Source organism: Pistacia vera, unplaced genomic scaffold, assembly GCF_008641045.1.
Source record: "Pistacia vera cultivar Batoury unplaced genomic scaffold, PisVer_v2 Contig142, whole genome shotgun sequence".
NCBI classification, from domain to species: Eukaryota; Viridiplantae; Streptophyta; class Magnoliopsida; order Sapindales; family Anacardiaceae; genus Pistacia; species Pistacia vera.
In genome coordinates, this window is record NW_022195489.1 from 484,716 (window position 1) to 502,831 (window position 18,116).

Genomic DNA, 18,116 nt, shown 5'->3' on the forward strand with positions numbered 1-18,116 from the left:
TAATTTAGATTAATGGTCGAAATGAATAAAAGCTGTTGTCGTAGATGGGCCATTTAAATTAATAGGCCCAATGGGCGTATTAATTGAAACACTAGGCCCAACCTACAATTGTTTAGTGTACAAACTTTATATATACAATGAAACTTATGTTCACCACCTTTATTTTTCTAAAATCTTGTAAAATGGACCATTAATTACACATTGTCTTAAGGGGGCATTCGGTTTGGGGTAATATGAGATTACTAGAGTTATGTCATCTTATATTACTTAATTATCACGTTTGGTTGTTAAGTAATATAAGATTCTGATAATTTTTAAATACAAATAATAGTTACCATTAGTAATATTGGAGGTAATATAATTACCTCCATTTTCTTAGGTATTCTAAGATTATTAGGGTAATTTTTTTTTGTTACAATTCTATCCCTTATTAATAAAATTTTAGGACAATAATGCCCTTATTTTTAAATTTATTTACATGAATATGGCTTTTACTATTTCACCCCAATTAATTAAATTTTTAGACAAAATTACCCTTGAATTCAAAACAAATTGCAGCCCACCCAAGCCACCACCCCCACCCACCGCCATAGAACTGCGCATAGAAGGCCGAAAATGGTTGTCATGTGTCGATATGGCCATTTCCGATCAGATATCTGGGTGGAGATGGCTAGATCGTAACAGATCTGGCTGTTGACGGTCAGATCGATAATGACCATGTCGGTGCCAAAAATGGCCATACGGCGCACAGATGCCATTTCCTACCTTCCGTGTGCCGTTAGGTTGTCGGCTGTCAGTGGCCTGCTGTGGTTTTCAATGACCGACAATGGCTGGGTTTGTGGGGGTGCTTTGTTGATTTTTCAAACTTTTATTATGGTGTTGTTTTTGCTAAGTTTTTAAATGTTGGGGGTTATATTATCCAAATAATAATCAATATTAAAAAATAATATAATAATAATATTTAATTAGAGGACAATTCAGTAATTTAAATAACATACCCACTAATTTATTCATCCCAACCAAACATATTAATATAACATACCCACAACTAACCAAACACATTTTCCTAAATATTTCTAATAATCTTCAAGATAATCTAACTTTTCAGTAATTAAACATTCTCTGAACTAAATGCATCCTAAATATTTTGGATAACATAACATAATCAACCATAACCCACGAAAGATGATATTCAATCAAGTATCCGCCATGTCTCACTGGGTCACAAATTGATTTAACTTCTACTCTCAGCATAATCTAATATAGAGTATATAAAATAGGAATAATATTATGCACACAAACTTTTCTTACTAACTTTTTCTCACAAACGCGACGTAGTAGCTCGGAATGAATCCCACCAATCTAACAATGAGTCATATCTGACCAATTACAAACTATCACATCGTGTTTGTGAGAGAAATATAATGAGAATGGTTTGTCAACCTATCTTTATTGATAAAATAACAGTAAAATTTCTCACGCTCATGCGTAGTCTACAAAATTTAGGAGAGAGTGATTTCCCTATTCAATTTCAAGCAGTGTTAACACTTTGATTTTTAACTTTCTAAAACAAATCACCAACTTGGGTTTTATACAGCAATTTCAGTTGGGAGCAACTTCAGGGATGTTTTTAAGTTTGGCTCGAGTACTGAAAAGAACGTTTTTCAGGATTCTGGTTTTTAAGTGTTATCTATCAAGTTGTAAGAACTGATCGTGTGATATTCTCCTTGATTTTAGAAGCTAACACTTATCCATGATTTAGAAGGTCCTATGATTCTTGGCATGATTGATAAGCTGAATCTGTTCATGTGATTTTCTCTTTGATTTTAATAGATAACACTTACCCATGATCTGGAATTAGATTATAACAACTATTTTTCTTTTCAACAAAAATGATTATGCAACAGAATATATCATCTAACATTCTCTTCATCACTGGTTTTGATTAGTAATTTGAACTGTACCAAAAAGAATTAATTTAGATTAATTAGTAAATTAATGATGGTTAAAGTTAAAAGTAGAATACGTGTTCATTTATTTGTTTGGTCGAAATGAATAAAAGCTGTTGCAGTACATGCCTCCCTCCAATGGGCCATCAAAATTAATGGCCAGATGAAGACTGTCGCCCAACCTGCAATTTTTAGTGTAAAAGAAGAAGAAAAATCTTTTTTGGGATGAAAGATGATTCTTCAATCAAATTAACATTTGATCCTCACGTATCCGCTATGTCTCTTGGGATTTACCTCTTATTGAAGTTTGATTAGATTTGACAACTTTTACTCACGCGTAATCTAAAATGGAGCATATAAAGTCGTGGTGAAATTTCTTCTTTCGGCTCTTTCTGGGTCAAACTCCATGAGTAGCCTACAAAACTAGAGGCACACCCATTCTTTAGGGGATAATGATTTGCCTATTCAATTTCATTTATTTTCCATCACAATTATACACAGAATAATATCTGAATATATAGAGTTTATTACGTTGTGTTATATGAATTTTAGCTCCCTGAAACAAAGTCCGTAAGTCACCCAGTTGGGTCAGTTTGTTCAGTGCAACTGCAACTTCATGAAGGTTTAAAAATTTGGCTCCAGTACTGGAAAGAACGTTTCAGGATTCTGGCTGTAGGAGAAGAAGCATAAATCTTCTTGCCAAGAGAAATAAGTGATGGATCTCTACCTGTTTTTGCATTATATTAATCAAATGGCCAACAACTTTAGGCAATTTATTAACATTTAACACATGCATGCCAACTTAATCACGACAAGATCAGCAAATTTACCAGTAATTATTTTTACTGAAACACAAGATTTCTCCATAAGCTAAGTCCAGAAAGCTAAAACCATACAACAGCTCAGTAAACACTTACTACAATATTATATCACGGGCACTACTTGCAGCTAGACAAAAGTGATGATCAGGGTATAAAAAGACAAAAAGAGGGGCATTTCTCAGGGTCTGGGGTCCAACTTATTGTGCACAGGTTGTCTCCGGTGTGGCCGAGAATAATCCTCAGACCACCACCCGGACACCTGCTCTTGCCCACGCTCTCCTCTTCCTTCTGCATCCCACAATTCCATCACCCCTGGCCCTGCACACAAAAATGATTAGCACTTGACTGATAATCGAACCCATGCAACAAACAGGTTTTGTTTCTACCTGGGAGAAGTGTTCTAGCACCAAATGTTTGGTCTTGGCTGAGGAAGAGGATGCAAAAGATTATCCTAATCACCAGTTTTACCTTCATTTTAGTTCTACTCCATACTCTTCATTTCTTCCACCTCCACATTTATGCTATATAGTGTATGTATATATGACCGGTTACTGCAACATGACTACAAGATATCTAATGGATAAAGATTACAGAAGGGTCCACACTAATGGAGAAAATTGGCCAAAAAAGGGAACCTATGTATCATAGGTGAACTTTGGCAACATACAAATTTTGAGAAAGTTGATTGTTGGTTGACGTGCAGAACATGCCGGGGCTTCTTTTTGTTTTTTCTAGGGCTCTTAAAAGTATCTATTTTTTCAAAAGAGAGAAAGGAGGAATAAGTTAATATATCCATCATCACATGTTCATAATCTTCAAATTTTCCATTTACACCGCTTTGTGCTTCATATGGATAGAAACCAGGTACAGGCAATCAGTCTTCAAATTATAGCGTTTCATCAATTGGCAACAACAGAAAATACTGGAATAAAAGTTTTTAAAAAAAAAAAACCAAGATATTTACCAATTACCGCGCTATTCTCTTTGGTCTTCAGGACTGCACACCCATGTTAAATGAAGCACCTAGCATCTCCCTGCTTGAAGCTATATCGCAACTAGCTTATAAGTTATTATAAGGGATATAAAGTTCATGTCAATAGAATGGCAGAGAACTTTCCTACTAGGCCTATAAATCAAATCTCTTAACTGACTTGTCAGATAATCTTCAACCATTATTCACTATTCATTGATAAGTATACCTGTTGTCCTTTCAAACACTACTCTATGAACTTACCACGAGCACCCAACCATATCTTGCTAAGTGAACCACAAGATTCAGGATATTTCAGAAGCCCCAGCTTGAAATAACTTGATGATGAAAAATGTGTTGGCTATGCGTAGGCACAGTTCCTATGAGATATGTTATGTCCAAAAATTCACACCGATATTAGCTCAACAAGTGCCTAAAATACAAAGTGAGGCCCATACCACCTCAAAAATATATTATACAAACCCTATCTTATTTTAAGATAAGGATGAATGAGAGCTTTCTATGTGTCAAAACAACTTGCAAAAACACTCATTACATTGACCTCAAAAGTGTATAAATAAACACATCTCTTCGAAAAAAGGAGGGTTAGACATATGAGAGTTAGGCACATAAGAGCTTATTTTTCTCTGTAAACAAAGTATTTCTCTATCTTTGTACGCCTTACAGACAATATCATGGAAATAGTCAGAGAATAATAAAAATAATAGTGGATGTAGGATTTGCTTTAAGCATCCGAACCACTATAAAAACCTCTCTTGTCAATCCTTTATTTATATTTCTGCAAACATATATCATCTCAACGCCATAAACATTTCTCATGAATCATTCACGTGTAATTATGATAGACCTCCCATTAATCATGTTTATCAATATAAAGGGCATAGGAGACATTTGAGGCAGTAAATGCAGGGTGTGAGGTGCCTGGTTGTTTGGAGAGTCTGTTACAGTCACGTGAGCGGGGAATCAAAGTTGTTAGTAGAGAATAGGTGGTTAAGAAGATAGTTTAAATAGAGGGGTCTGTTCTGGAGTATTATCAAAGTTTTAGGCTATTGTCATTGAGGGAGGTCCCTAGCTCCTCGAATTGCTGGGATCTATCAGTTTGGTGTTTTATACATTGTTGGCAACTCTTCTATTTTTCAGTAATATAATCTTGTTGAGACCTTATTGAGTATATTACTTTCTGTTTTAGGGATTGCTTGTGTGTTTCCTGGTTGATAGTGCAGGGAGTCTTAACAAATTGGTATCAGAGCCTCGTTGGGTAATGGTTAAATCGAAGATGGAGAACAAAATGGAAGGTTTGGAAAAGGAAATGGGGAGCGTTGAGAAGGAAATGGGAATTGTTATGGAAGAACTAGGGAGTATTAAGGGCTACATACTAGAGCTTCGTGAGTGGATGAAGTTTAAGGAGGAGAAGGATGCAAATATGAGTCGGGATAAGGGGAAAGAATCTAACGGTGAAGCTTCCAACAGTAGTGACAGTAGGGGAGTGGATAGGAACAAGGAGGGAGAGAACTCAAAGGTGAAGAAGTTGGAACTACCCATATTCAACGGGGAAGATCCTTATGGATGGACATTCAAAGCTGACCGATATTTTTCGGTGAATCAATATGGGGAGGAAGAAAAGGTGGCGGCAACCGCTGTGTGTATGGAAGGTCGTGCCTTGAACTGGTATCAGTGGGTGGAGTCTAGGGCACCCATCGGTTCTTGGATAGATTTTAAAACTGCAGTGGTGGAGAGGTTCAGACCATCATTTAAGGGCTCAGCCTATAAAGCTTTGGTAGCTCTGAAGCAGATGGGTACAATGACGGAGTATAGGGAAAATTTTGAAGGTCACGCAGCACCCTTACGTGAGGTAGGAGAAGACATTCTGATGGGGGTTTTTGCAAATGGGTTAAAGGAGGAAATAAGAGCTGAGATTCGCCTAACGAAGCCCACGTCTTTGTTTGCCTTGATGGATCAGGCCCATCGCGTGGAGGAACGAAATTGGGTTTTAGACAAAAATCAAGCCAAGTTTACTAAAGCCCAAGGAAACAAACTGGATTATTACACTCGGGTCACCCCAAGCCCAAACCCGGAACCCGATCGCCCAAATTGGTGGACTAACCCATCGCGAAATGCAGATCTAAATCCCCAATTTTCCCCAAATCGATTTCATGACAGAAATAGATTAAGCAGCGACGCGACGATGTAGAACTTCCGTGGGGATAATTTCCGGCGAATGTCCGACGTCGAGCTACAACAAAAACGAGAAAAGGGTCTCTGTTTCCATTGTGATGAGAAATATGGGCCAAATCACTACTGTCAGAGCAAATCGATCCAGGTACTATTAGTGACCGACGACGACAGGGCAGAAAACGACTACGGCAGTCCTGAACCCACCTCAGAAATATCCGACGAAGGTAATCCATTGGCCCTATCCATGCACTCAATCGTAGGGGTAACCATTGATAAAACCCTAAAATTAAAAAGGGTGATTGGAGGTATAGAGGTGATTGTTTTGGTTGACAATGGGGCTTCCCACAATTTCATTTCGCATGAATTGGTGCGAAAATTAGAGCTACCAGTGGAGAGAGGTAAATCCTTTAGGGTGATGGTGGGAAACGGATTTACAATTAGAAGAGAGGGAATTTGCAGAGGAGTGCCATTGCGAATGCAAGGTATTGAATTGTGTCAAGACTATTTTCCATTTGAGTTAGGAGGGGCAGATGTCGTGCTAGGAATTTCTTGGCTTAGTACACTGGGAGATGTTTGTGCAAATTGGAGAAATCTGACAATGGAATTTTTCAATGAAAGGAAGAAGGTGGTTCTACAAGGGGATCCATCGTTAGTCAAGACAGTGGTATCACTAAGGGCAATGCTAAAATCCTTGCAGAGAGAGGATGCGGGATATGTGGTTGAGTTATGCTCCATTGTTGTTAAGGAAGAGGAAACAGAAGAACCCATGGACCCAGCAGCCGCAGTAGTTGTTGATGGATTTAGCCACCTGTTTGAACAGCCGACTACACTCCCACCCAAGAGACCCACTGACCACACCATAGTTTTAGAAACCAATACCAAACCTCCCAACATCCACCCGTACAAATACTTATTTACCCAAAAAAATGAAATTGAAAGGTTAGTAGGTGAGATGCTGATGGCAGGTATTATACAACCCAGCACAAGTCCTTTTGCTAGTCCGGTTCTATTGGTAAAAAAAAAGGATGGCAGTTGGCGGTTTTGTGTTAATTACCGAGCACTTAATAACATCACTATTCCAGACAAATTTCCAATTCCCTCAATTGATGAGCTGTTGGATGAACTATCAGGGGCAGCCATTTTTACAAAACTGGACCTCAAATCATGTTACCACCAGATTCAGGTTAAAGAAGAGGACGTCCCCAAAACAGCATTTAGAACCCACGAAGGGCACTATGAGTTCCTGGTCATGCCCTTCGGGTTGACCAATACCCCTTCCACTTTTCAAGCTTTAATGAACACTATTTTTAAATCAGTCTTGCGGAAGTTTATACTTGTATTCTTTGACGATATTTTGATTTACAGCCCTGATTTGAAGACCCATCTGCCGCACATGCAACACACCTTTTAGATTCTCACCAAGCACGAATTGGTTATCAATTACAAGAAGTGTCTATTTGCCTGTCAACGTTTGGAGTATTCAGGTCATTTAATCTCAGCAAAAGGGGTAGAGGCTGACCCACAAAAGATTTATTCAATGCTATCTTGGCCCGTCCCATGCACAATCAAAGGATTACGGGTTTTTTGGGCTTAACTGGTTATTACCGTCGCTTTGTGCAGAATTATGGTTTAATCGCGCAGCTCTTAACACAGTTACTGAGAAAGGATTCTTTTGCATGGACTGACCAAGCACAGCAGGCTTTTGAAACTCTCAAAGCGGCAATGACTGAGGTACCTGTTCTGGCAGTACCTGATTTCACTCTGCCTTTTGAAGTCCACACAAACACATCAGGCCAGGCGATTGGTGCTGTCCTGGTCCAGAATCAGCGTCCCATAGCATTCATTAGCCAAGCCTTCTCCAACCAGTCCCGACAGAAATATGCATATGAAAGAGAGCTGATAGCCATTGTGTTTGCTGTCCACAAGTGGAGTCACTACCTTAGTGGCCGCAAATTTATCATTAAATCTGACCAGCGCAGCTTGCAGTTCTTGACTGATCAACGTGCCAAGACACCCGAACAACAAAAGTGGGTTTCTAAGCTCCTCGGCTCCTCCTTCGAAATCCATTACCAACCTGGTAGCTCAAACCAGGTAGCTGATGCATTATTAAGACGAGGAGAGGGTGCTGAATTGGAGGCCATTTCGGTGATCCAATTTTCTGAATTTGATGAGTTAGCTGCAGAGGCACAACAAGACCCCAAGCTCCAAGTAATCATCCAAGACCTTCTTTTTGACCCTTCCAGCCATCCCCATTATGGTTTTCGCCGTGGTTGTCTCGTCTACAAAAACAGATTGGTATTACCCACAAATTCGAAATTCATTCCTAAACTATTAGCCGAATTTCACTGTAGCCCGGGAGGGGGCCATTCAGGTTTTTTCAAAACATACAAGAAACTGATGAATATAGTGTTTTGGGCTGGAATTAAGAAAGATGTGCAAAGGTATGTCCATCAGTGCTCAGTTTGCCAATTAAATAAGTATTCTGCCCTCAAACCAACAGGTTTACTTCAGCCCTTATTGATTCCAACCCAGGTTTTTGAAGATATCAGCATGGATTTCATTGGTGGGTTACCAAAGTCAAAAGGACAGGATTCTATAATGGTTGTGGTGGATAGGCTTACTAAAGACGAACATTTCATTCCCCTGTGCCATCCCTACAGCGCTAAAGATGTTGCTGTACTTTTTATCTTTGTTATTGTGAAGCTCTATGGATTTCCCAAATCCATAGTCTTGGACAGAGATAAGGTCTTTCTTAGTCAGTTTTGGCAGGAGCTATTCAAGGCTGCTGGCACTTGGTTGAAGTTCAGCTTAGCATACCATCCTCAAACTGATGGCTAGACGGAGGTGGTCAACCACTCTTTGGAAACTTACCTATGCTGCTTCTGTAGTTCGCAGCCCAAACAGTGGCATAGGTGGCTGTCCTGGGCAGAATATTGGTACAATACCACCCATCATAGTTCCATAAAAATGACCCCCTTCAAAGTCTTATATGGAAGGGATCCACCCAATCTCCTCAGGTTTACTGATTATCCTTCTGCTGTGGAAGAAGTGAACCAGAAGATGGCTGCACTCAATGCAATTTTGGAGGAATTGAAACATAACTTAGCTGTTGCTCAAGAACAGATGAAGGGCACAACTGACCTGCGCCGTCGGGATGATAGTTTTCAACCAAGGGACTAGGTCTATTTGAAGCTCCAACCGTATCGTTTCAAATCCTTAGCCAAGAAACTGCATGAGAAACTAAGCCCGAGATTTTATGGCCCTTTTACCATCTTAGAAAAGATTGGGCAGGTTGCTTACAAGTTAGAGCTGCTCGCTACGGCAAAAATTCATCCAGTATTTCACATTTCTCAACTTAAACGCAGCCTGCACCCCTCAGTGCCCATCCAGCCCTTGCCCTCTTTCCTCATCGAGGAAATGGAACTCCTTGCTCACCCGGAATCAGTACTCGCTGTCCGTACTTTATTAGATGGCTCTCGGGAAGTCCTTATAAAATGGAAGGATTTAGCTCCCTTTGAAGCATCGTGGGAGGCTTTTGATGTTATCAATCTGCAATTTCCCCAATGCCACCTTGAGGACAAGGTGGCTCTTCATGGGGGGGAGAGGGGGGAGGACAAGGTGGCTCTTCATGGGGGGTGGGGGTGTGGGGTGTGGTTTATTGATAGACCTCCCATTAATCATGTTTATCAATATAAAGGGCATAAGAGACATTTGAGGTAGTAAATGCAGGGTGTGAGGTGCCTGGTTGTTTGGAGAGTCTGTTACAGTCACGTGAGTGGGGAATCAAAGTTGTTAGTAGAGAATAGGTGGTTAAGAAGATAGTTTAAATAGAGGGGGTCTGTTCTGGAGTATTATCAAAGTTTTAGGCTATTGTCATTGAGGGAGGTCCCCAGCTCCTCGAATTGCTGGGATCTATCAGTTTGGTGTTTTATACATTGTTGGCACCTCTTCTATTTTTCAGTAATATAATCTTGTTGAGACTTTATTGATTATATTACTTTCTGCTTTGGGGATTGCTTGTGTGTTTGCTGGTTGATAGTGCAAGGAGTCTTAACAAATTCCTAAGTCACTTTAGCGCTTTGCACGTGCGAATAGTTAGTGTCAAAATCCAGCATCAACATTTTTTCTGTTATGCCTAAAAAATCAAGGCTGACACAAGCTTACATCAGTGAGAACCAATCAGAGTTCAAGAAAGCATTGTGTCGTCCAAGGACAAAAGGAGTAAGGTTGTCACCAGCTTGGCATGTAAAGACTTAGTGAGCGAGTGACTAGGAGTCACCCACCAACCCAAGCCTTACGCAATTTAAGGATATCTTCCATGCAATCGACCAATGGGAAGCAGGGTAAGAACTGTACGACACCTACCTGCTGACAAATCCGTAATCATTACCTAGAAACCTCTTACTATAAATAGAGAGCTCCCCTCTTATTTTTTGGGATTCTAATTCTAATAATATAAACAAACTCTCTCTCTCTCTCTCTGTATTTCTGTTTTCTCTAATCGCTGTATGCGACCTAATTGTAATCTTTCATAAATAAAAAGACAATAGACGTAGGATTCGTTTTAAGCGTCCGAACCACTTTAAAAATCATCTCCCTTTTATTTATTTCATTTTTCAGTTCACGTGTAATTTCTAAGTCCGTTTAACACTTTACACGTACGAATAGTTGATGTCAAAATCGAACGTCAACAAAATAACTCAAATAAAAGCGACATCACATCAACCATCCAAACATGAAAACGACAAGCAACTCAACAGTTATCAACAGAACGCATAAGCTGTCCCTTGAAAAAGGAGAAAATTTATTTATTATATTTCTTTAATAACACCTCCAGAATCACATAAAAGCATGGCTGTAAATAAGCATTAAATTAAAAAAAGGTAATCTCCCGATTAATCAGTCAAAATATAGATGAAATAAATGGTGAGAATCTATGAAGTAAATGAATATTTGTGTATACCAAATGCTACTCAAAACTCAGAGCATAATCTTAAACTCTGAAAACAATCATCTGCTGTAATACTGGTTCTTCATGGCATTTTGTTTTAACAGTGTCTTAAGGAGCTCTGTCAAAGGGCTGTGTATCATTATAACATACATCCCAGACTGCTTCCATGGCATCCTTTGCAGCTGCCTCTGAGCAGTAAGGATTAGCAATCACTGATTTCATAACTCGTCTTCTCACACAGTCCTGCGAATACCAGAGCAAAAACAAGATATTGAATTACATAAATTTGATAGAAAGTCCTAAATAAAATAGATTATAAAGAGTATATTATGCAAGTGAAGAAAATATATAAAAATTAGTAAAAATAAACTTTATGTGCAGTATTTGGGAGGACACAACTTCAGATGTAAAATGGAAGTCCTAATAACCAGATCATGTATGAAAAGTTAGCTTCCTTTAATAGCTAAATACAATGACAATTTGAATCCAGGGAAGCACGTCGTGTTTTTGCCATTAAAATAGTAATCACTAGTCATGACAGCACCTAATTCATGTTCAATTGGAAAAGCAACACTATAACAGTGAAACAATTTACTAAGATCATTATCTACACTTTCCCCCTGCACTAACTATGTTTTAAATGTACATGCCAAACTAACAATGTGATGATTTAACTAAGTAGTTCTCACAGAATTTGCAAGATGGTCCATCGATTCGCTCTGCATCCAGAGGAGCATAATAGCGACTGAATCTCATGGGATTAAGACTACAACAGGTTACAGGTCCCTACAGTATTTCAATGAGGAAGCAATATCAAAATTGCTTCAATGCCTAAATCTCGGTGATACCTTCCCATTTGTCATAAAACTCATACTGCTTTTGAACGGTAACCCACTCTTTAGTTATAAACTCTGCGTCCTCAAATTCCTTGCAACGATGAAGTTGCACAAACTATGATACATCCCAATATAAGTCCTTCAGTCCTTTTGGTTAAATCAAAATCAAGAGATCTAGTCTTTTCATTTTTTTCCTATTAACTATTAAACCACCACGGCACTACTCATAGGCAGAAAACCTGTTCCCCACATTCACAGACTATTTACAAAATGAAACTTCTTCAATTATTGTTAAGTTCTTTGTATAAGTATTGTTAAAATTCCATGGACAGCAGATAATAAAATTACAAAGAAAGGAAAATAGAGAGCTATGTCCAGAGATTTTATCTCAAGTCTTTCTTAAGAATTGAAACTCACTTGTTCGTGGCCTCTCATCTTCATGAAACCTCGCAACAATTCCCGTTTGTAGTGGCAATCACCACTTAAATGGCCTGCACGAATCTATTAACATAACTCATAAAAAATGGATAAACCTAAGTATCAAAAACAAGAGAGAGAGAGAGAGAGGTGAGGGGGAAATTGAATAAAACTTTCACCAGAAAGCCAATTTGATACCTCACTACAGGCATGATGAGCACAATTAGCCCAGTTCAAGTTTGCAGCACGACATTCATCGTATGCATGAATTAGCTCATGTATAACTACTTGGTTGACCTCATCTTGGATTGTCATGTGATTACTACACACCTTTATCTACACAGATGCTCACAAAACGAAGAGAAAACAAACTTAGAAAATGAACTATTCCATCAAAAATAATATTATTAATAAGCTATAAATGTGGATTTGCAAACAAAAATAGCAAGCGCAAGAAGAAGTACCAACAGAGCTGAAATGAACTTTACAAAGAGATTTTCGATTGACTGAAAGATAACATAATCAAAAGTAAAAAGATTTTACTCAATTTATCAACTAGAAGCTTCAATCTATGTAAGCTACTATATTTATTCAACTCTCACAAATAAAATCATTTTATATAGTAACCTGCCATATTTGAATTGAAAAAAAAAAAAATTTGCGAGGACACAAGCAATGGGAGATAACATGTCGTAAATTTCAACTAAGAGAATCAAAGCCAATTCATGTCAAATTGAACCAACCAGAAGATAAATCAGTTAACATCTAAATGAACCAAAATAAAGTAAAATAAAAATACCCCTGTACCACGAACAAAGCCCCCGCTAATTTGTTCATGACAATGAACAGCCTTGATGAAATTGTCCCCAACTGCACACCCAGCTTTCTCTAAATGCTCCTTCAAGAATTTCACCGTTGGGTCTACCCAAAACAAACAAATTTTAGAAAAATGAAGTTAATTTTAAACTCACTGAGAAATTCTTCAAAATCCAAAACTCAAGATCATAAAACCCTAGACCCTAGTAAAGTCTACGATAAGTCAAAAGGAGTGAAAAAATTACGTCTTAAACTTCTCCGAATCATGTCTTCGCATTCCTCGACGGCTTTACCGCCAGGAACGACGAAGGGGGGTGACTTCTCGTCGTGCTCTTCAGCCATCTCTCTGAGCTGGGATTTTGCTTGTGGGCCGTGGCAGTGGTTGTAGCGCGGACGGCACAGTAAATAACCGGTTCGGGTTTTTGTATTAAAATTGTTTATTTGCTTTTATTATTATTATTAATTTATATAAAACAAATAAATAAATTATATGAATATATACATATTATGATATTAAATCATTTAAAAAAAGTAGAAAAAATATATACAAATATTATGATATTCAATCTTTAAAGTAAACTTATATACAATCATAAGAGCAAAACATAAATGAATGACACCAATAATTTAAATAGTCAAAAAATTATTAAACATGAACAAAATTCATGTTAACATCACAAATTATACAGTAACATAACAATAAATCCAATAATCATATTTATTAACCTCAAGGGGTTGGCCAACGGTTAAGAAAATTTGCTTTTTTTGTTTTTTTGAATTTTTAGATTCAACCTTAAAGCTATTCCAGTTCTCTAAACTTGTTGGGTGTTTAATGGATCACAAGCACGCAAGCTGCCCTAACACCCGATTACCAAAAAAAACACTTGTAAATTTATAAAATTATTATTTGGATGATAACTTATTTATCTATATTAAAGACAAAGTTATATATATATATATATGATAGAATATTTTAATAAATTGAATGAAATAAATGGAATGAAAGTGATGGTATAAATTGAGAATTTGAAAGATGAAAGGTTAGTGGACTGATGGAAGAGGTTTTAAAAATTGGAAAGTGAAAAGTTAGAAAATAATGATGAAATTCAATGTTTTGACCCACCTTGAATACTTGAATAGTATCAAAAGGTATCTTCCTCTCGTTTCAAATACACTAAAAATTTTAATCTCTTATTTTCTCTTTAGTTTTTAAGGTTTTCTTTTGTTGGAGTTTATAATTCAGTTCGTTAGAATATAATAATGATGATTCTTTTGCTATTCATCAGTCGTTGTAACTTGGAAAACAGATATTACTCAAATCTTTGTGCACCCGAGTGAAGGAGACAAATATGTTTTAAGGAAACTATGTGTTACACAGGCCTTGACATTCATTATAATGTTATATTCTTTATCAGATCTCTTTCTGTCATTTTAAAAGATCTTTTATTCATGATCTCATTGTTAGTATTCTTAAATTTTATTTTACTGATATTTAATTCTATTATTTTTACATTTATTAAATTTATTATTTGTGGTTATCAATATAATAATCGAGTATTTTATATTTTACAGAAAACCAACACTCACAACAAGAAGTTGGGGTTTGTTAATTATTAACAACCCATGTAATCACGTGTCATTAGATGCTAAACATTGTCACGTAATATTTAAATAAGTTTGGTCCCAGCCAAATGAATCGGTCAAGTGAATGTTAATAACCTCTAATTAACAAACAGATTTAGCAAATACCTCACAATCCTTAACCTCCATCCCGCTTTGAATCCTATAAATTCCCTTCTTCCCATTTCCCTTTCATCCCATTCTTTGTCTCCGCAGTACTTCTCTATATTTAGAGAACTACTGCATTCTTGAGGATACTCCATATCTTCATTTTTTTTCTTTTTTCTCAAAAACAAAAAACCCAAACAAATCTTAAAACCTTCCCAAAATCCAAAAAAATAAAAAATAAAATGGCACGTCAATTCCTTGTTGTTTTTGCCCTCGCTTTGGTGGCTGTTGCCGCTTTTGTTTCCGCTGATCAGCAGTCTCCCAAAGCTGCTCCAACCGGACAGCCGACCACCGCACCCCCGCCTAATAATAATAACAAGCCCTCACCTCCACAACAGTCACAGCAAAATCCCCCAGCTAGCCAACCCCAACAAACACCACCTCCCACTACTTCCTCCGAAGCCCCCAAGGCCTCCCCCACCGCTAAGGCCCCCACCTCAACCCCACCCACATCTTCCTCCAAGGCTCCCTCCAAGACCCCATCTTCCAAGGCCCCATCCTCCTCCACCTCAGAAGAATCCGCCAGCCCACCCTCCACCAAAGTCGATGAGCCCTCCACCCCACCGTCTCCTTCCACTACTGATGAAGCCGCTACTGCACCCACTGCCACTGCTCCCACCGACGCAGCATCCGGTGCTGGTGCTCTTGAGGTCTCAGCTGTTGCTGGTGTCGCCGCTGCTGCCGGCTTCCTCTTCTTCTAAGCTGCTTATCAAAGTGTGAAGAAGAGAGGAAGAGTTGATCGAAGTCTCTTAAATTAATTCTTTTTTTCTGTGTGTGTGTTTTTTTGATTATAATTCTCAGGTTTCAAATGTATTGTGTTAGTTAAAATGAAATAAGAGAGGAAGCCGTTCAAAAAATATGTACTTATACTACTACTACTTCTAAGGCCTCGTCCATTTCAATTTTAATCATACATTCTTTATTCGTTTCATGATGATTTACGTGTATGTTTATGTGTTTTCCTCCATTTGAGCTCTTATTTACTCTATGAAAATTTCCTGAAATTCTCAGGTTCGTCAGCGTGATTAATCTGTTTTTTTTTCTTTATCTTTAATATTTTTCAGAATTTAAACAAAAAAGTTATTAGTGTTCTAATTCTTCAGGCATTAATGGTTTAATTTTTTCTTTTATATCATTCATTCTCAGGTTTCACTGTACATTCCCATCGTGCATGCATGCATCGTATTAATTCATACATCCGTGTCATGTTTTATTTCTCTTATATGAGTTTGGTTTCAGGAGATCTATTAAACTGATTAAAAATTGAATTAATGTTATACATGAAGATCAGTTAATTAAACCTAAATATTAATTTTAGACGAATATTGCATTAATTACTTCTTCAAACTTTTGATCAAATGATTAAAAGAAGGCAAATTTCCAAAATCCTACATGCTTAATTATTTAATCCAAAATAAACAATTGTTTGGATTATGATTAATTCGAAAATCTTAATTGTAATTTACATATTTGTGTTACAAGAACTTGATATTCACAACCATTTCCGCGGTTAAAAATTGAGCGAAAAACATGCTCCCACCCAAACTATGCTTTAAAAGACACTTTCCTACTCGAAATGTTTGAAAACGATAATTTTCCACTTTTTGACTTTTTATCCAAATCTATTAATAAAATCCGTTAATTGATATAATATTATTGATGTTCTTTCCTTCATTCTTAAGGGGTAACTTTGACTTTTTATGTTTTAGTATTTCTTTAAAAAAAAAAAAGAAAAAAAAAAAAAAACTAATCTCATCTCATCTCGTCTCGTCTCGTCTCCTCCTCTTCTCTTTCATATCTTTCTTCTTCTTCTCTCCCATATCTTTCTTTCCTTTCTTCTCCCTCTTTTCCCTTTGGTCACTAGGCAAGATCCTAGCAAGGGAATATGGATTACAGGCTGGCCAAGTCGAAAGCCTCTCTCCTCTTGTCTTCATCTTCTTCACCTCTCTCATAAAATGGCCAAAAAAAAAAAAAAAAAAAAGAGGGTCATTTTAGGGTTTTAATTTAATATACTTAAATTAAATGGAGCTTGGACACGTTTGCGAACCAAATTCATTCACGAACAAAACTTGAGTCAATGGGTTGTTGATAGCTATATTCTCTCTATCTTGTGCAACGTGGCAGACTCTAGACAGTACAAAACCTTCCTGAACTCTGATTGGTGCTCGCTGACATCAGTTTATGTCAACCTTGATTTTTAGGTATGACAGTTATTTTGGTGAGGATTAACTTGTAAAGGGCTTGAATTTTAACTATATTTTTGTGTTTGGGCTTGAATTTTGTGTTGTGGTGGGGATTTGGGTTTCTGAGGTTACGATAGAGAAGATGAGTTCAAGCATCATAGAAAGTTTGGTTCATGAGGGCAAGTTTCTGAGGTTATATTTTAATGGAATAAAGCGGAAGAAGGATTGCTTGTGTTCTTCTTTCTGATGTTCTCGGTCAAAATCGCATTAGATCGGGGTGCGATTTTACCTGGCCGGATGCAATTCCAGGCCACTGTGGATATGGTCACAGTGGAGGCTTTGATGCTGTAGTAGTGGATTGTGGAATTTTAATTAAAATTAATTATAAAAATAAAATAATTAAAATTTGAAAAGAGATTTTTATAAAAATTAAATAATTATATTATAAAGTTACTATATTGTCCTTATTCAAACGGATTTTGGTAACAGATTTGTATAGAAATTGGGTAACTATTGTTTTAAACTTTTTGGATATGAAAGTGTCTTTAAGGCTTAGTTTGGGTGGGAAGATGTCGTTTGGCCTTAAAAATTCACAGATTCACCTTTTTTTTTTTTTTTTTTTTTTTTTTTTTCAATACTCTAATTTTTAACTAGCCTTAATTTAAAGTACTTGAAACGGGTTTAGACACATTTTCTTAAATTTCTTGTTTCAAATTTTTGTTGAAAAAAAAATGAATTTACTTAAATTGTAAACCAAATGAACTCCCACATAAAATTAATGTCACATTATTATACAAAGGCTGATAAATCAAATGCTCGACTGAAAAAAAAAAAAAAAAAAAAATCTGTGTGTGTGTGTGTATATATAAAGGTGGTGTATAGTGTAAGAATGGATTTCTTCATTTAATAATGTAATGAGACTGTTGTTTTAAGATGATGAAAACGAAAGGAAAAAAAAATTCTTGAAAGTCTCTTCACCTCTTTAGTTTATTAAATCTGACCGTTTCTTCCACCAATCGCATTCTTCCCAAATCCAATGGCCAATCAGCTAACCTCTGACGGTTTCTCTCCCAGTTCGATCACACCTCCGGCAGTTGTCAATTGGATTCCCAGTTCCACATGACAAATAGGCCAGTTCCCCCTAGACGCATTGATTCTCCTATCAAAAGAAACAACTATAATTAACTCT

At 37.1% G+C, this 18,116-nt stretch overlaps 3 protein-coding genes across 3 annotated transcripts; 2 read left to right on the forward strand and 1 right to left on the reverse strand.

Annotated features, from left to right (window-relative positions):
• Positions 1–5,979: 5,979 nt before the first annotated feature.
• LOC116123364 lies at positions 5,980–7,347 on the forward strand. The gene has a single exon (XM_031409146.1). The coding sequence runs from the start codon at positions 5,980–5,982 to the stop codon at positions 7,345–7,347; it is 1,368 nt and encodes a 455-aa protein (XP_031265006.1).
• A 3,424-nt stretch (positions 7,348–10,771) lies between these two features.
• On the reverse strand, positions 10,772–13,376 carry LOC116123453 (mitochondrial inner membrane protease ATP23-like). The gene is made up of 5 exons (XM_031409230.1): positions 13,202–13,376; positions 12,940–13,061; positions 12,339–12,476; positions 12,141–12,224; positions 10,772–11,130 (listed from the first exon to the last, which is right to left on the reverse strand). Exons 1-5 carry the CDS (start codon positions 13,296–13,298, stop codon positions 10,996–10,998), a joined length of 576 nt encoding a protein of 191 aa, XP_031265090.1. The 5' UTR covers positions 13,299–13,376; the 3' UTR covers positions 10,772–10,995.
• A 1,550-nt stretch (positions 13,377–14,926) lies between these two features.
• On the forward strand, positions 14,927–15,445 carry LOC116123366 (proline-rich receptor-like protein kinase PERK9). Its single transcript, XM_031409147.1, has one exon. It carries the CDS (start codon positions 14,927–14,929, stop codon positions 15,443–15,445), a length of 519 nt encoding a protein of 172 aa, XP_031265007.1.
• The last annotated feature ends 2,671 nt before the right edge of the window (positions 15,446–18,116 follow it).

Coding starts and splice junctions, on each gene's coding strand:
- LOC116123364 (XM_031409146.1), top strand. CDS start 5,980: ATGTCCGACGTCGAGCTACAACAAAAACGAGAAAAGGGTCTCTGTTTC.
- LOC116123366 (XM_031409147.1), top strand. CDS start 14,927: ATGGCACGTCAATTCCTTGTTGTTTTTGCCCTCGCTTTGGTGGCTGTT.
- LOC116123453 (XM_031409230.1), bottom strand. CDS start 13,298: ATGGCTGAAGAGCACGACGAGAAGTCACCCCCCTTCGTCGTTCCTGGC. Junction 12,225..12,338: donor CTCATCATGCCTGTAGTGAG/GTATCAAATTGG, acceptor TTATGTTAATAG/ATTCGTGCAGGCCATTTAAG. Junction 11,131..12,140: donor AGATGAGAGGCCACGAACAA/GTGAGTTTCAAT, acceptor TGGTATTCGCAG/GACTGTGTGAGAAGACGAGT.